We start from the raw sequence: 15,926 nt of genomic DNA, 5'->3' as shown, positions 1-15,926 counted from the left end.
TGGGAGGGGGCTCGAGCGCTCGCTCTCTCTCCCCGCCTCGCTCCCCTTCTCCTCCACATCCCGTCCTCTGATGTCACAAATCTGTTCCTCCCTGGGAGAGCTGATTAGCATTCAGTGGGTGCAGCTGGCCGGGAGCGAGCGGCGCGGGCAGGCGGGCGGGGGCGCGGCCGTCCCCGGGGAGCCGCAGTGGGACCGGGCGCGGGATGGCCGCGTTCTAACTGGGATCCTCGCTGACGTGCGGCCGCCGGCTCCTTGGCAGCCGTCTTTGTGGACCAGTAGGCAGAGGGGAAACGGACGCTGCCGAGCCTCTTGCATCTTGGAAGGGACTGTAATCTACTGTAGGGAAGAACAGAACCTCTCAATCACGCGGTGTAAATAAGAGACGGAGGGGAGCCCAAAAGAAAAGGAAGAGGAGGGGAAAAGTGTGTGTTGGGGGAGCGGGGAAAAGCATTTTTGGTGGATGGTATGAAGCCAGCCATGGAAACTGCAGCCGAGGAAAATACTGAACAAAGCCAAGAGAGAAAAGGTACCCAGCGCTCTGACAATAGCCTGTTTCCAGCTTTTCACTGGGGTGCTTTCAAAGGGGTAGCCCGGTTTTGTGTCTCTTGGAAAAGAGCTCTGAAACAATCCCTCTGGCATGGTCTTGCTTTCAGGGTGGTTTTTGCCTGTAGGCTGATGTTAAATTAATAGAGCAGCCTTCCTTCAGCCCAGTCCTGTTCCAGATCTTCCTACCGAATGTGGGATCTCCCAGGATGTCCGCAGTTTGTCACCTTGGGTAGCTGAACTGGGGAAACGGTCTTTTTGTTTTGTTTTTTTTTTTCATTAATATAATGAGTCATAACTTAGGTCCCAGGTTCTGCATGTTATATTCCAGGGGCATGGAATGCGTTGTTTTCTGCTAATGCTGGGGAAGAACTGGGGGGTGGGGGGGTGGGGGGGGGCGCAAACTAAATGGCTTTGGTTCCGCTAATGCCGTAGTGATTTTGGACATTTTCTAGTTTTCTTATTGAGTATAATAGTTCTTTCCAGGCATCGGGTCCTGACTGTGACATGTGATAACCATTTACAGTGGGAGCTTCAGAGAGGGGACATCAGCTTTGTGGCCCTGGTGCTGATGGAGAGGGGTGGGGGCTCCCCTGCCGTTTATGACTTGGAGATTTGGAGGAGGAGAATTGGTGAAGGTCCTGTCCCTACAGTGGAGTCTTATCATAATGCTGACATAGGGAATGGCCTTTTTAGAGAAGTAAGTGTTTTGCAGTAAGAAAATGACAGAAAGTAGAAGATAAAATTCATCTGTTTTTTTTCCTAGATAAAAACTGATCTCAAGCGCGATAGCCCATAGAATGCGCTCAGCCACTGTTAAATTACAATGCGGTGAGATGCCGCTCACCTGTCTCCCTCAGGCAAAGTTACAGACTCTCCTAAGACACAGGAACGGGTTCTACACCTGCAGTGGCTCTAATATCACCAGCCTTCATGCCAAGGTTATTTCCCACGGCCCTGAGACCGACCGATAGGCACAAAACAATAGTGATTTTGCAGGGCGGGAGCACAACTCCGTTTGACTTAGGAAGATGTTGGTTCAGCTGTGTGAAATAGCCAACCATTTTACACCTACAAACATGGCAATTTCATGTGCTTGAGCCTAACAGCAGGCTTGGGTAGAAAGCTGCTTGTGTTTATGCAGAATTTCTCCCGTACACGGCACTTTAATAACATCGTTTCGTAAGCAGCGCAATTTCATTATTTCATTTTTTCAACTAATTAAATTTCAGAGTCTGATGACATCTGCATAACACGAAGTTTGCCATTGTAACCATTTTGAAGTGTGTATTTCAGTGCCATTAAGAATTGTAATTTTAAAATTGGCAGTTAAATTCAATCCCTGCATGAAACCTGCCTCCCCCACCCCAATGAAACAAAACAGAAACTTTGCCTTTTCTCGTATGTATGTATTTTTAACTTATATGAGTGGCCAAAGAGCAGTAAAGAGAAGCTCCGGGGAGTATTTATGAAGCTGAGGAATGGAGATAAAAGTAACGATTGATTTCCGTGATCTTGAGAGGTGAAGTTTGCAAGGGCCTAATCACGTACTAGCCTCTCATGGTTCACAGCGATGTTTTCCTAAAACAGGTGATTTCATGTAGTGCCCGCTTTTTTATTAATATGGTATTTGCCATATTAATAAATCAAAGTAACCATTGAAAAACCATTAATAAAACCATCTTGGTCTCTGCAAAACCATACCTTTTTTGTTTTCCTCTCCAAAAGTAAGCGAGGGGCATAAAACCAGGATAAAATCCTTACTGCACAACTGCGTAGTTCATTCTCATTTAGTTATGGACGGCTGTTATTTTACAGCAATTAAATCCTATTTAACACCAAATCTACGGGCTGTACTACCGGCATCGACCGTCTGTAGGCAAAACCTCGTTAGCTAGTTAGCCACGGTTTCAGAGACAAAATCAGAAGCAAGAGACAATGCCTGGAGGAACTTTAAAAATTGCCAACATGGATAAACACTAGCTGTGGAGGTCATTTGGAAATGGCAGGTGAACACAAGCTGCCGTCACATGTAGAGTTCAGGCGTGAGTAAGCACACGGGCCCACCCGGGCGTGTGTGTCTGCTGCCACCACGGGGGCTGTGGTCACTACGGGACCATTTATGCCGATCTGGAGGATGGCTTCTCTGCTCATCTTAATTTAGACGAACAAGTTCACATGCCAGCTGCACCCAAGTCAAAAACCCAGACAAGTATCATCTTTGTCATTTCCCAGTTTGCTCGCCCATTGTCATTCTGGGCACACACACATAGACACACACGCACACACACAGGCATGAAGTGACAGTCACAAATGTTTCTGCCTGCTTGTCACTCCGATTTCATTTGAAATATACAAGATAAGTGTTGATTTCTTTGAAATGTACATTGAAAATTTTGACATAATTGGAGAAGGCATTATGTAATTCTTGAGCTGGTGGATCTGGGTTTTTTGTGTTTTTTCTTTCAAGCCTTTCAGCAAGGGATTTAATTTCCGAAATCTAATCCTGTACATTTTGTCACTTCCCACACAGTTTTTCACGCACATCTATTTTTTCCCCTTCTCTGTTCCTCCTTTCCCATTTGTTTTTAGTAGTTGGTGCTAAGGGCTATACCTGCCTCTTAATCTGGGGTCTTATTGCCCAGTGGGAATTCTAGCTTTGAATCATTACTTCTTTGGAGAATTATTTGGAATATGATTAAGAAAAGAAATTAAACTTAACTTTATAAATTGACCTCAACTTCGTTAGGTGGCCTCACTTCCTTCAGCAGGACAAAGAGAGCTATTTCTTTAAATTGGGAGGACTTTGTTCCTATTTCAACAAAAAACATAATCCAAATCCTTAAAAAATATATATATATGTGTGTGTGTATGTGTATGTTTTTGAAACTGCCTCATGGCTCTTGCCACAGAACACTACTTAGATGGTCAAAATTCCCCCAGAAGTATTCAGGAGATATTCAGAAATGTTTAGGGAAAGCAAGCTGGTCTTCTCAGAAGGCTGTGAGAAATGCCGGGTTATTACAAATAACGGTTTTTACATGGGACACATTCAATTGAAGCGCGAGGACTGAATAAAGAGTGTCACTGAAGTGAGGTTAGTGGAAGGACTGAATAGGACAGAATCAAAGAACCAGATCATGGGCCTCACCAGTCAAGAGAGGGAGAGCTAGGTTTCTATTTATTTCTGTGGAGGATTACTTGATGTCCATTCATTTCTGAAAACCAGTGCATCTCGAAGTGCTGGGAGTGCTCAGTCAAGGGTAGAAAAACAATTGATTCAATTGCTGTGGTGTGCGGGGGAAAAAATTTGTGATGCAAATTGTTTTTATTACATGTAGGGAATTGGAATCTACTGGAACCATTAGAGTCGAGGTAGTTAAAGTGCCTGGAATTACCACTGAAATAATTTCGAGAGCTCCAGGCATCAAACCAAAAAGGAAGAACAACATAGCAAATGGGAAATAATGTGTAATTGGAAATACACTCCAGGATGTAAGCAGCGTAAGAAACGAATTCAGATTGTTGACTTGGGTAGAGAAACTGACACATTCATTTAAATTTTTAGATCAAATGTCATGTCTTATGTGTTTAGGTTAGGTTTTGTTCGTTGCAGTTTAAATGCGTGCACTCTGGGCCCTGTCTTCTTTTTTTTTTTTTTTAGGAAGAAAACTCTTCTAGAATATATGGCCTGTGAGCTAAAAACCCTGAGGGACACATTTAATGTGTCATGCTCTTCCTGGTGATGTAGACATGATTTGATTTTGAGATCTTTTATTGACAATTTCTAACTTGATTATGTGAGTCCTGAAAGTTTTAGATGTAGTTTTTCCCTCGAAGGATCTGCCAAGGAGGACATTTGAAGAGAGGGTGTCTGGGGACTAGGCTGTAGAGAAAGGCCTGGCAGGCCAGATGGTGCCGGACGTATGTGGTAGGTATGAGACAGCTTGCTTTTACCTTATTTTATTTTACTTTATTTTTTTTAGAAAGTTAAGCGTGGTGAAGATCTCAATGAGCCATTTGGCGCATCTCCTACTTTTATGCGGTTGCTTCCATTAGCATATTTTGTAAGGCTTGGCCTTGCTATTTTAGGAGACAAAGAATTCCAACCCCTTTCTGGAAATTTAGATTTGCCTTGCTTGAAATTGGGTGGAAACCTCAAGTTCCGATTGTCCTGTTATGAATCGCGTTATTCCGTGACTTGAAACTACAAGTCGATTTAGAGTAAATCATCTTGATGACATGACTTGGGAGCCTTGATGTATCAGAGAAGGTGTGAAACAGCCAGTGAGCGTCCCCACGATGTAAATTTCCCCTCACTGGGACTTGGTGATGGATGGGATTGTTCCAGAGACACGTTCTTGCTTTTTTCTCCTTGGGACCAAAGGTCCAGCCCTGTGAGATGGCCGGCCAGGAATAGGGATGGCAGTGGGGTGGAGGAACTAGGCGACACACACTCGCTTGTAAGAAAGGGAGACTCCAGTGTCAGCTGCACAAATGTGCCTGGTTGTTCATTCGTTCATTTAATAATACTCTCCTTTGAAACATCACCCGTCCTCTATCCTCCCAGCACACTGCACAGGAGTACAGGGGCCCTTAACTCATCTCAGGGACGTATAGCAGGATCTTGGTTTTAACCGTAATTTTGCCGTCTCAGTGGCGGATTACATAGCAGGACGACAGTAGCAGAGGGGAGAACTTTCCTCCTCAGCCTGTCCAGGGACCTGTCTCTTCCAGACACGTGTGAAAAAGAGAAAATAAACTAACTTCCTGTCTTAGAGGCCGAATGGATTAATGGCGTTGACTTCTTTCTATATCCAAGCCTTACCAGCCACGTTCCGTAGCCAGGGTCAGCACACTTCATCCACGAAGGGCCAGGGAATAAGTATTTTAGGCTTTGTAGGCCACACAGTCTCTGTTGTAACTACTCAGATCTACGGCTGTAGCGTGAAACAGCCATGGATAGTATATGAACCAATGAATGTGGCCGAGCGCCGATAAAACTTTATTGACAAAAACAGGTGGCCATCGTTGGCTGACCTCTGCCATTTCTCGTGGTGGTGTTAGGGCTTTCCTTTAATATTTGAAATAATACCCACGAATGAAGGACGATAGATCCAGCTTTCGAAGACCTTGCCTAGGGAGTATGGTCTCTCGAAGGAGGCTCGGTCTTTGACACTTTGTTGGCCCCAGTGATAATTTCGTAGATGCCAGAAAGTAGACCGGCCCGTAGTTCAGTTATTCCAGCCTTGTCGCAGAAATACATCACACTCTCTAAGTAAATGGGAAAAAAAGGTACAAGGCATCGTTTTGTTTTCCTCAGTTCCCCATTTTCTGCTTCATACCCACCTTTGGTGATGACCGCCCATGGTTGTGACTGTCACCATTAGCCACCACGGCTCCCCTCAGCCCCAGCTGTCTGTAGTAGCTCAGATGTCACTGACTTGGGAGGTCTCCTGCCCGTCCCTGGCTTCCGCTCCCTGGCGGGAATATTTGCCGCCTTCCCTCGGTAGGGCCTCAGCAGGGACTTTCCTGGCTGTGTGCGAACGTTTTCCCATTTCTTGCCAGCTGCCCAGCATCGACACATCGACACTGTCTTAACAGACCATTCAAGCCGAGGCTTCTCCTTGCAATCCTGTGACTCCCTCATAAACGTTGGGACCCTGGCCTTTTTAAACGAAACGTATACCGTGCTCTTTGAGATTTTAGAATTAGTCTTAATATTTAACGTCTCCCAAGATTTGGTTCCAAAATGGGAAACAGACATGATTTTCTTTTCTTTCACGGGGAAAAATTTACTGTTGTGAAAAGGCCTTCCCAGAAGGACTGGAAAACAGCCACCCACTTGCTGACCCCATCGCCACGTCTGCTGGAGAGGCAGTATTTACGCTGAACGAAGCATGTCTGGCATGGCCGCCATGTTTTGGTCAGAAAACCTAGAAGCTTTGGGCAGTCCCTGGTTCTTTATTGTCCTTGCCTAGCAGCCTGTGCCTGATTGCCTGACTGTCTGGAGACTTCCCCATGCATGAGGAGAGGAGAACAGAGAATGGCTGTGTCCGTGCAGAGATGCATGGCCTGGCCTGGGTGAGGTCAGTGTGGTGGGGGACCCGGAGGTCCGTGTCTTGGTCCACAGGGTCCCAGGATGCTGCCTTGCCTTCAACCAGATACTGTCCCAGCAGACATTTGATGGGGCACCTGCTGTGCGTTGGGCATGGCGAGAAAAATGGTATTGAGAGGACGATGACACATTTCCAGATCAAAAGTGCTCGAGTAAAGACTGGGTGTCGTTGCTCTCAGACAACGTAGCCCAACCCGCATCCGAGAGAGCATCTCCTGAGCAGGGCCGTGGCGCTCTAAACCCAGGGCAACTTGAGAGTTAAGTCCTTTCCAGAACCCTGAGGTAACACCAGGCGCTTGGGACCTGCGCCCTTTCCTGGGGAGGCACAGAAGCACAGCTCACCCCCACACTGACCTCAGAGAATCTCTTGTCGGGAGGACCGCTGCCTCCGCGAAAGAGCAGGGACTTGGAGCAGCTGCGCCCGCCACAGGGGGCCGGCCTGGTGGTCTCGAGGCCTGTCCTCTGTTGTCACATGGCCCAGGCGCGGCCCCGGGCTCCTCCTCCCCTAGCTGCATGATGGGGGGTGGGGGGTGGGGGGTGGCGACTGACCTTCTTCTTGCCCTCGCTCGCTCCATCTGGAAGGGTAGACTCCTCAGAGCCCCGATGTCATAGGACGGTGGGGGCAGACATCGTGACCTTGGATGATGGAGGGAACAGGTGCAGCGTGCTTGGCGTGGTGCCTGGCGTCTCACCAGCGCCCCGTAAACGCGGGCTGACCACCAGACAGCAGCGAGCAGGTCCTTGCGCAGGTCTGACCTTGCTGTAGCATCCTTTTTTTTTTTTTTTCCCCACCCCTTTTGAACATCTTTAAACTTCTTTGCATGTCCTTTAAGAGTTGGTGGAAGCCATCAAGGCTTTCCCTGAAACAGCACCCGGAAAAGCCCCCACTCACCAGTGGGAGAGAACCCCGGGAGCTTTCGGAGACCGCACACGCTTCCGAGGGGGTTCTGTGAAGGCTTTGCGAGGTGCTCCGTGCCCCTGGTCAGGCATTTGCTTTGTCTGTGGCTGTTGGCTCTGGGGCCCCGTGGAGCGTTCTGACCTCCTGCTGATGGAATCATGGCCGCTGTCAACATCAGAATCCCTTTTTCTCCTTAAATATTTGCGCCCCCGAGCCCCTTGTGAGGTTCTGTGTGATTGGCGTACGTGAACTGGCCATACTTGACCTTCTGAGCTCTTAGGGATTTTAAGACTGTGGCTGCACTCATAGTTACGAGCAGCCTTTTCCGGGCCAGGCACACGGGCAGACCCGTAGCTTTCTCTCCAGTCCCTTAAGAAGTGGGAAAGAGAGTCCTCTTATGACACAGGGACCCGAGTTCCCAGGAGGCCACTCGTCACCATGTGTGTGAGGAAGCAGGGGTTGGAGCCCAAGACCGGCAGCCCATTTTCTCTAAAACACTGGGAGGTCATTGGAACAGGACTTAATCCAGAACATTCTAGACTCCGAAGGACTGAGCTTAAGACGAGCTGACAGAGAATACCGCAGGTGTCCGTGGGAGGACAGGAGTTTGGTCCAAGATTCAGCAGGCCATGGGCCCGCTGGCCAGGTTTTCAAGGCTGCAGCCGGGCCCCACCACGGAGGCCGTGATTATGACGCTCTGTCGGTCCAAAAGGGAAACAACCAAAAAGACCAGCAGTCTTGGGAGAAGCCAGATTTCCACCCTAAATAGCGTCTGCCCAAAGTGAGTGTTCTGAGGGGCGGGGTGGAGGCGGGGGGACATCCTGGTGACAAAAAGGAAAAGGAAAAGGCAGTTCGGGTGAGTTTGTCAACGTCAAGAACGGAGGAGACTGCAGCGCTCTCGATGCTTCCTGCCTCGGTGATCAGCCGGTACAGAAAGGTTGCATTTCAGTCGCGTGTTTTTTAAACTCGTCGTGTCCTTTAACTGTATGGTAAGAGAGTAAATGCTGATGTAGAACCTTTGCTGGAGATAGAGACACTGACTCTTTGCCACCTGAAATTGGCAGTGAACAGCAGAGCTGAAATGGAAATTGGCAGGTACCACTGGATGTACCCAGGCTCAAAGAACCACCAGTACCGTCCCGTGCCGACCCTGGGGGACAGGGCTAGCCCCTTGAGCAGTCCAGGTAAATACAGCCTCGGGCCGAGTTCAAATAGCAAGTCAACTGTTACCTTTAATATTATTTGTAATGGCTCTTTCAGTGTGGTGCTATTTTATGTTTTGTTTGATGCATTGATTTGTTCGCAGGGGCGCGGGTGGAATTGGCCCTTGACGATTTTTTTAATCATCTTTTGTTTTTCTCTCCTCCTCTCCATTCCACCCCATCTTTGGCCTCTTTCTTCTCCCTCCTTCCCCTTTCCTTGCCCTCACCTCCTCTTCTCAAAGGGAGCAGTGTGCAATGACATAAAGCTTGGGGGTAACTCCGAAATTGTGAATGTCTGAACCAGTAACGGGGGGTGGCGGTGGGTGTCACGTGTGTCCTCCTCCACAACACCGAGAACGGGGCCGGGGCGCTCCAGGAGCCTTGGCTCCAAGAGGGCCGAGAGTGTCCCCAGGTGGCTTCCCGGCCCCACTGCTTTGCAGCAGTCTGTTTGAACATCACTGTGCTTGAGAAGGAAAAATCCAAGCCCATGACATGAGGATCCGATAACTGTACTCGATCCCATCAGGTAGGTCCGGCGGGTCTGGTTTCCAGTTTCCGCGCTCGCAAGGAACACTGGCCTCCCGGGACTGCGAGGTTCTAGGTTGGAGTGAGATGTGGGGACCCAGAAGCGGGGAGAACGCCCGCCCTCCCCGTTCCCAAAGTCTACACCTATCTTAGGACCCGGCTCAGTTAGCGAAAAGTCAGAGGACTTCAAGTTATTTATAACTTCAAGTTATTTAAAATGTGGATAGAAGGGGATGGTGGCGGTTTTTCGTGATTCCTTAGTGTTCCGTAGTGTTACTTCTCCCCAATGCGTGCACTGCATACTTTTTCAGGAATCGGTCAGAAATGATCGTGTAGGATCTACAACTCAAGAAAGAGCAACCCCGAGGTACGGTGCAGGGCATGCATTGAGTTCCGAAGTCTAACACCCATCATCACTTTAATACAACTTTTTCCTTCAAAACCAAAACCCATATTGTGGCTTCAGGTTGATTAACATGAAGTCTGATTTCGGATTTCTACGTCTTGAATTACGCATTTTTTTCTTTTGACCTATGGCCGTCAGGCACCAGAAGTGTGTGTGCGCGCGCGCGTGGTCCAGTTAGAAACAGTGAGCGAGAAGTGACATAGACATCTGTTCTCATAGATCCTTGCAGGGATGGAGAGGGTTCTGGAATCTTGATTGAAGAATTGCTGTTAGACATGATCTATTCGTATAGTGCAATACTTTTCAGCAGTAAAGTGGAAAGAGATGTTGCTACGTCTTATAACTTGGGTGAATCTCAAAAACATTACACCGAGTGAGAGAAGCCAGACTTAAAAGACCAACTATTGTCTGATTCCATTTATATTATATTTCCAGAATTAACAAATGCACAGAGACAGAACATGGATTCCTGTTTGTCAGAGGCTGGAGGAAAGGGAGTGTAGGCCGTGACTGCTAATGGTTACAAGGAATCCTTTTTAGACTGAGGGGAAGTTTTTAAAGTCACATTGCGGTGATGTTCACACAACTCAGAGCCATCGAACTGCACACTTGGCACAGGTGAATTGTATAGGTAAAGGGTATCTCATGCTGTTTTTAAAAAGCGCCCCCCCCACTGGCCCCAGGACCTTTAGATATGCACAGTTTGCGGGGGAGGGGGAGATACTTGGTACCAGGACAGGAAGGCCTCCAAGTTACCAGAAACTGCTAGAAAGCGCCAAGTAATCTTAGATCTGAACCAGTTTTGCTGCCAGGTAAGCTACACCAAAACCCCCCATCCTGCGTTTTCAGAGCTTTTGGAATTCTGGAACACTCTGAGGAGAAACACAGAAGTCTGACAGTATCCCGTTGCCGGTAAGACTTCATGTGAGAATTCTGTGAACAAGCAAGCAGGCTCTCGTCTGAGGGGGAGAAAACAAAAGCCCTAAACCTGATTTCTAGAATCATCTTCCCAGATCCTGCAGTGGCCTTTTCAAAGCGCACACAGTCTGACCTTTTTGTCTGTACTGACTGCGGTCCCTGGAATGCACGTGCCTCCTGGGCACACACCCTGGGGACGGTTTGTGGCTGGAACCAGCCACGTGGCCCTGGTGCGAGGGGACCCGACCCAGCCGAGTGAGCGCCTTCCCAGTCGCTTGGAGAGCTTGTTGGCTCTTACATCAACGCAGTTGCCATTCTGTACTTAGATCCCAAACCAGATGGTGTGAGGGAAAAAATAGAGAATTCCATATGGCTCTGGTGTGTCCCCTCCCCCCCCCCCCAACCGAGTTCTCAGTTTCTTTCCACGGGGCGGGGGAGAGGTTTCCAGAGAGGCCGAGCTGATCTCTGCCAAAGGAAAGTGCCCGTCCTGTACGCGGCCATGGCAGCAGCGAGCCCCTCCGCCTGCTGCCCCAACTGGCTTTCCCAGTGGGGCTGCTCGAGGCTGGTGTAGACGGTGTGGTGCAGGCTTCCGAGTGGAGGCCCCGGAGGCTGGGTCCTCTGCTCCGAGTGAGATCTGCGGACCGGCCTCACCTGGAACCTGTGACAAATGCAGAGTCTCGGGCCCCACCCCAAACCTGCTGGCTCACAGCTCGCGTCTCAGCAGGATTTCCAGATGGTTCCAACAACACGCGTTAAAGTTGAGAAGCCCTAGCTCAGAGGAAGGCCCGAGTAGTAAGAAGGGAGACCTGGAAAGGAATTGAAGAAGCGATTTTTTATCCTCTGAGATCCAGAAGTCTCTCTGTCTTTGGCAAAGGCTGAGGACGGCCCCGGGGCTTCAGTCCTCCCCGTCTGTCTGTGGAGAGGCAGGTCATCGAGGCCCCGAGTTCTGGTTAGTTTGAAGGACGGTGACCTTGGATTCTCTCTTCTGCTTGTCTGAGGCCAGGCCTCCTGGGGGACCTTGGTTTAAAGTCTTGGTGAGGGGGTGTGGGGGAGGGGCAGCGCAAGCGGGAAAGGTCTGTCTCCTTGTGGCAAGGAGGGGGCGAGGGGACCGCTGGTGCAAGCTTAGGAGAGACTCTCAAATGTCCCTCGTCGCGTTCCTTATTATACCCCAGTGACTCGCTAGATGCTGGTACTTCCTCTAGGCTCCGAGCAAATGCCCCAAGGCAGACCCTTCACGCGCCGGCCCACGCGCGGCTCAGTGTCCAGTCTGAGAGCTGAGCAGCAGCCAAACCATCCCCTTCGCCAGTCACCAGTCCCCTCTCTGCCCGTTTCCCAAATCCGAATTGTTCTGGTGCTTGGTTTGAGAGGGCCATAGATCATTCCAGAAACCCAAGGAACGCGCGCGCGCATGTCCTCTCACCCATGGTCACGGCCGAGTTCTGGGGAGCTGCCCTGGTGTGACCCGGGAAGACGAGCCCCCTCACATCTCCAGCCTGCACCCCTCATGCGTTTTGGCTTAAACTGGGGTTCACCGTGGACGCAGGGCAAGTGAATCACAGCCCAGGCCCCCGCGATAACTTTTCTGAGGGTTTGGGGGGTTTTGTCGTGGTGGTGGTGGTGGTGGTGGTTTGAGTTCTTGGCAGTTGGTTTCCTGCCATGGGTCAATTGTTCCATTTTTCGCATCACCTGCAGTCCTCACAAACCACGTGCCGTAGACAGCGAGTCATGATTTTAGAGCTCATTTACCAAAGGCTGTTCTTATGTCAGCCAAATAGGTATAATTTCTCGTTTATGAATGTGCGTTTTTATCAGCTGGCTCGTTGGTGTGTGATTACGCTTGATTATGTAACAGCGGCTGCCGTGTTCAGGACTCCCTTTGCCTCCTGGTCTCGTGGCTGATCCTCTCGACTCCGAGTCGGCAAACAGAGAAAGGCAGAGATGAAAAGCACGTCGATCAGGATTGAAGATCTGGAGCTTTCTCTCAGACACAACATCTGGTCGTAGGGCCACCGACTTGGATAATCCAAAGCAGCGGACCCCCCCCCCCCCCCCGTCTCTTAGAATTAGTGACATCTGGTCTTGGCTCCCTTCATGATACCCCTCGTGTGCTGTGTCTCCGTTCGAGTTCATGAAAATGAATTGTGTTTCGAGACCTTTTGACACCCTTAAGAGCTAAGTGGAGATGCTGTGAAGCAGGAGGCTCGAGTCCACCCACCTCCCCAGGCCGTGTCCTTTCGGGCACCCCCTCCTGTTCACTCACAAATAAGCCACACACACCCACGTGTTTCCATGTCTGTCAAAAGCTTATATAAAATGGCTTTTGTGCTAAACAGAAAGCTCTGCGTGTCAGAGAGTCATGTAGGTGGGATGAGTCTTTCTCTGAAGACCGTCATGCTTGCATTTTATCTGGAAACTTCTGTGGATGGTGCTTTCCCCCCAAGGAATAATTGTAGTGGTAAAGTGTCAGGCTGGGGGACGTAAAGGGATCAAAATGAGCTTTTCGTGCTCTTAAAACAACCCTGTTTACGTTCCTGTCCTCTTTCCCAGTGGTAATAAGCAGAGCTTATGGACATTCCTGGGAGGACTTGACTTAGCCCAAGCTGGTGATGCCACCCACTGCATTTTTTGTAAATAAAATGTTATCAGAACACACCCCACCCATTCACGTACGGCTCGTCTGTGGCCGCGTTCCTGCCACAACAGAATTGAGTGGTTGAAACCACATGCTCCGAAGAGCCAGAAATATTTGCTCTCTGGCCCTTCACAGGGGAAGAAAATCCTGCCAACCCTTGACTTGAAATACTTACATTCTTAGCCCACGTCACAGATTTAATCTGTTTACGGAAGACAACACCCAGAGACTTTACTGGTCACTCACTTTGCTGAGATCATCATCTGGGATCCCTCCTTTTCTTCTCTCCAGGCTTCAGAATCCTTGCCCCTCGAGGGGACCCACTGTTCACAGGCTTTAGGCTAAGGTTCAGCCCTTCTTCCAAGCACCTTGGCCCTCTCTAGAAGCTCAGCCCCTCTGGTCTCTTTCAGGTCCTTCTCTGAGCATCCCCGTAATGAGCCAAGTCTTGTGACATGATGTCAGGGGGTTCTTCTCATCAGCTGTGCCCTCCAGTATCCTTCAGATTTTCTCTTCTGTGACCTATAAAGCCTGTGTCTATTTTAATTAGTGTAATATTGGGGGTCATTTTTTTAAAAAGCTTTATGTATTTGAAAGAGCGAGAATGTGTGTGGGGAAGAGGGGTGGGGGGGAGGGAGAGAGAGAGATAGAGAGTGTGTGTGTGTGTGTTAAGCAGACTCAGTGCTGAGCACGGAGCCTGAGCGGGGATCGATCTCATGACCCTGAGGTCATGACCTGAGCAGAAAGCGAGAGCCATCTGCTCAACTGACTGCAACCCTACAGGCATCCCGGGTCTTTTTTTTTTTAAGTTTTTATTTTAATCACCCAGTGCTCATCAGGACAAGTGCGCTTCTTAATCTTAGGGGTCATTTCTCTAAGTGGTGTTTCAGAGTATGAGTCTCTGATGCCCTGAATCAGAATCACCAAGGATGCTGGTTAAACATTTGGATTCCCGGGCCCCACCCACCTTGGGATGGGTCCCAGGAATTTGGTATGTTTTAATATGTTCCCCAGGCAATTCAAATGTGCTCTGGTTTGAGCGCCACGACTGTATGTGCAGAGGGTCGTAACCTTGGTTAGGAAACTATATCCTCGTTATACCATCTCTGGCAAAGTATCATTTCAGTTCAAGATACCTTTCTGAAACTGAAATTCAAAGGCAACTTGTATACCTACTGACACACCAAGATGCCCCAAACTAAATCACCACATCCGTAGCAGACCGCACTACCGAATTCGACGACCGCTCCTCTTGTGTTCTTATATTGCCGTTGTGTCTTTCTGTATTAAAAAAGGTGGGGATCCTGTTGTAGAGTCACTGGCAAACTCCAGAGCTGTGGCTGCTTATTCATTATCTACTGTTGCGTGGCAAGTTAATTTTGAATTTAGCAGCTAGACACGACATCTGTTATCTCCATTTCTGCAGCTCGGGAGTCTGGGCTTGGCTTAGCGGTATCTGGGTGTCCAGTGAGGCCGCTACATAAGTGTCGGCTGAGGCCGCAGTTTCATCAGAAGGCCCAACCGTGGAAGAATCCACTTCCCGGCTCACTGCGTGCTTGTTGGCAGGACTTGCTCCCTCGCAGACTGTTGGCCCAAGACTTCTCTGGATTCTTTGCCATATGTGCTTTCCCATAGATCCCTCATGACTTGGTAGCTGGCTTCATGAGAGAGAGCAAGTGAGCGGATGAGAGAGAAAGTTCCGGCAAGCCAGAAGTCATGGTCTTTGGAAACCTCATCAGGGAAGCACGTCCCTAGGTCCAGGCCGCACTCAGGGAGAGGGAATCACACAAAGGTGTGACCATCAGGAGGCGCGGGGACCTTCGGGAGTATCTTAGGAGGCTGCCTGCCACAGCCGTATACACGTTTCCGGGTAGAAGTGTGCCCTTCCTCCCCCCAGAGCGTGGTCTTCTCTCCTTGAGGACAGAGGCCCCTTCACCTGTGGGGCCACTGCAGGGTGGGTTCTGCAGCCACAGAATCTCTCCCCCCAGACTACCCCACCCAGGTGGGGGGTGGCTCCTGCCTTTGGCTGCTGATCCTTCGTTCCCCAGAAAGATTCACAACCCTCTTAAAATTACTAGTGTCTTTTGTAAACATCAAGCTTAAGAAACAGGTCTCTCTCTTCTTTGGAAGGTATCATTGACATGTGCACGGTGCACGCATTTAAAGTGGCCTGTTTGTTAACTTGGACATATGAATGTGCCTGCGAAACCAGCAGCACAGGCCAGATGGTCCTTCGACTCGCAGGTGTCCCCGGGTCCCTCTGCATGGCCTCCCTCTCACCTGCCCTCTCCGGCCAACCGCCGATGTGCTTCCTGTCTCCCCGGGTTCGTTTCCATGTTCTGGAATGGCCCTGCTGATGATTTGTTCACATAGATTCACATAGTTTCTCGAACCCAGCCATTCCTGTAAAATGTGCTGTGACACTGACTGTGTTAAATAATAAAAATCCCACTGAGTAAATTGTAAAGATCCAATTGGTTCTGTTAAATGATGGATGACTCTGTCGGCATCCCATCGAGCAAGTAGAGGAGGCTGTGAGTATTTGTTCAAAATGGAGGGTTTTCAAAGAAGGAGGGTGGGGCAAGAAATTTATAGCGGAAGGAAAGGGTTGTTCCAGGCAAGGCCCTTCTTCTCTTAGGGGGAAAAGCAAGGGGTCCTGACTTCTCATGCAGGTGACCTCATCTTTC

At 49.3% G+C, this 15,926-nt stretch overlaps 1 protein-coding gene across 2 annotated transcripts in view; it reads left to right on the top strand.

Annotated features, from left to right (window-relative positions):
- Positions 1 to 465: 465 nt before the first annotated feature.
- GPM6B (glycoprotein M6B) overlaps positions 466 to 15,926 on the top strand; it is a gene marked incomplete at its 5' end in the record, with an annotated part of 40,158 nt that continues 24,697 nt past the window's right edge. For both annotated transcript variants that reach the window (XM_080795035.1, XM_080795036.1), the window contains one exon: positions 466 to 526. In XM_080795035.1, the coding sequence (XP_080651161.1) occupies positions 466 to 526 (61 nt within the window). The remainder of the gene's footprint in view (positions 527 to 15,926) is intronic.

This window comes from Martes martes (genome assembly GCF_963455335.1).
Source record: "Martes martes genome assembly, chromosome: X".
NCBI lineage: Eukaryota > Metazoa > Chordata > Mammalia > Carnivora > Mustelidae > Martes > Martes martes.
Note: the sequence above shows the minus strand (reverse complement) of the source record. Positions and strands in the feature narration are given on the sequence as shown.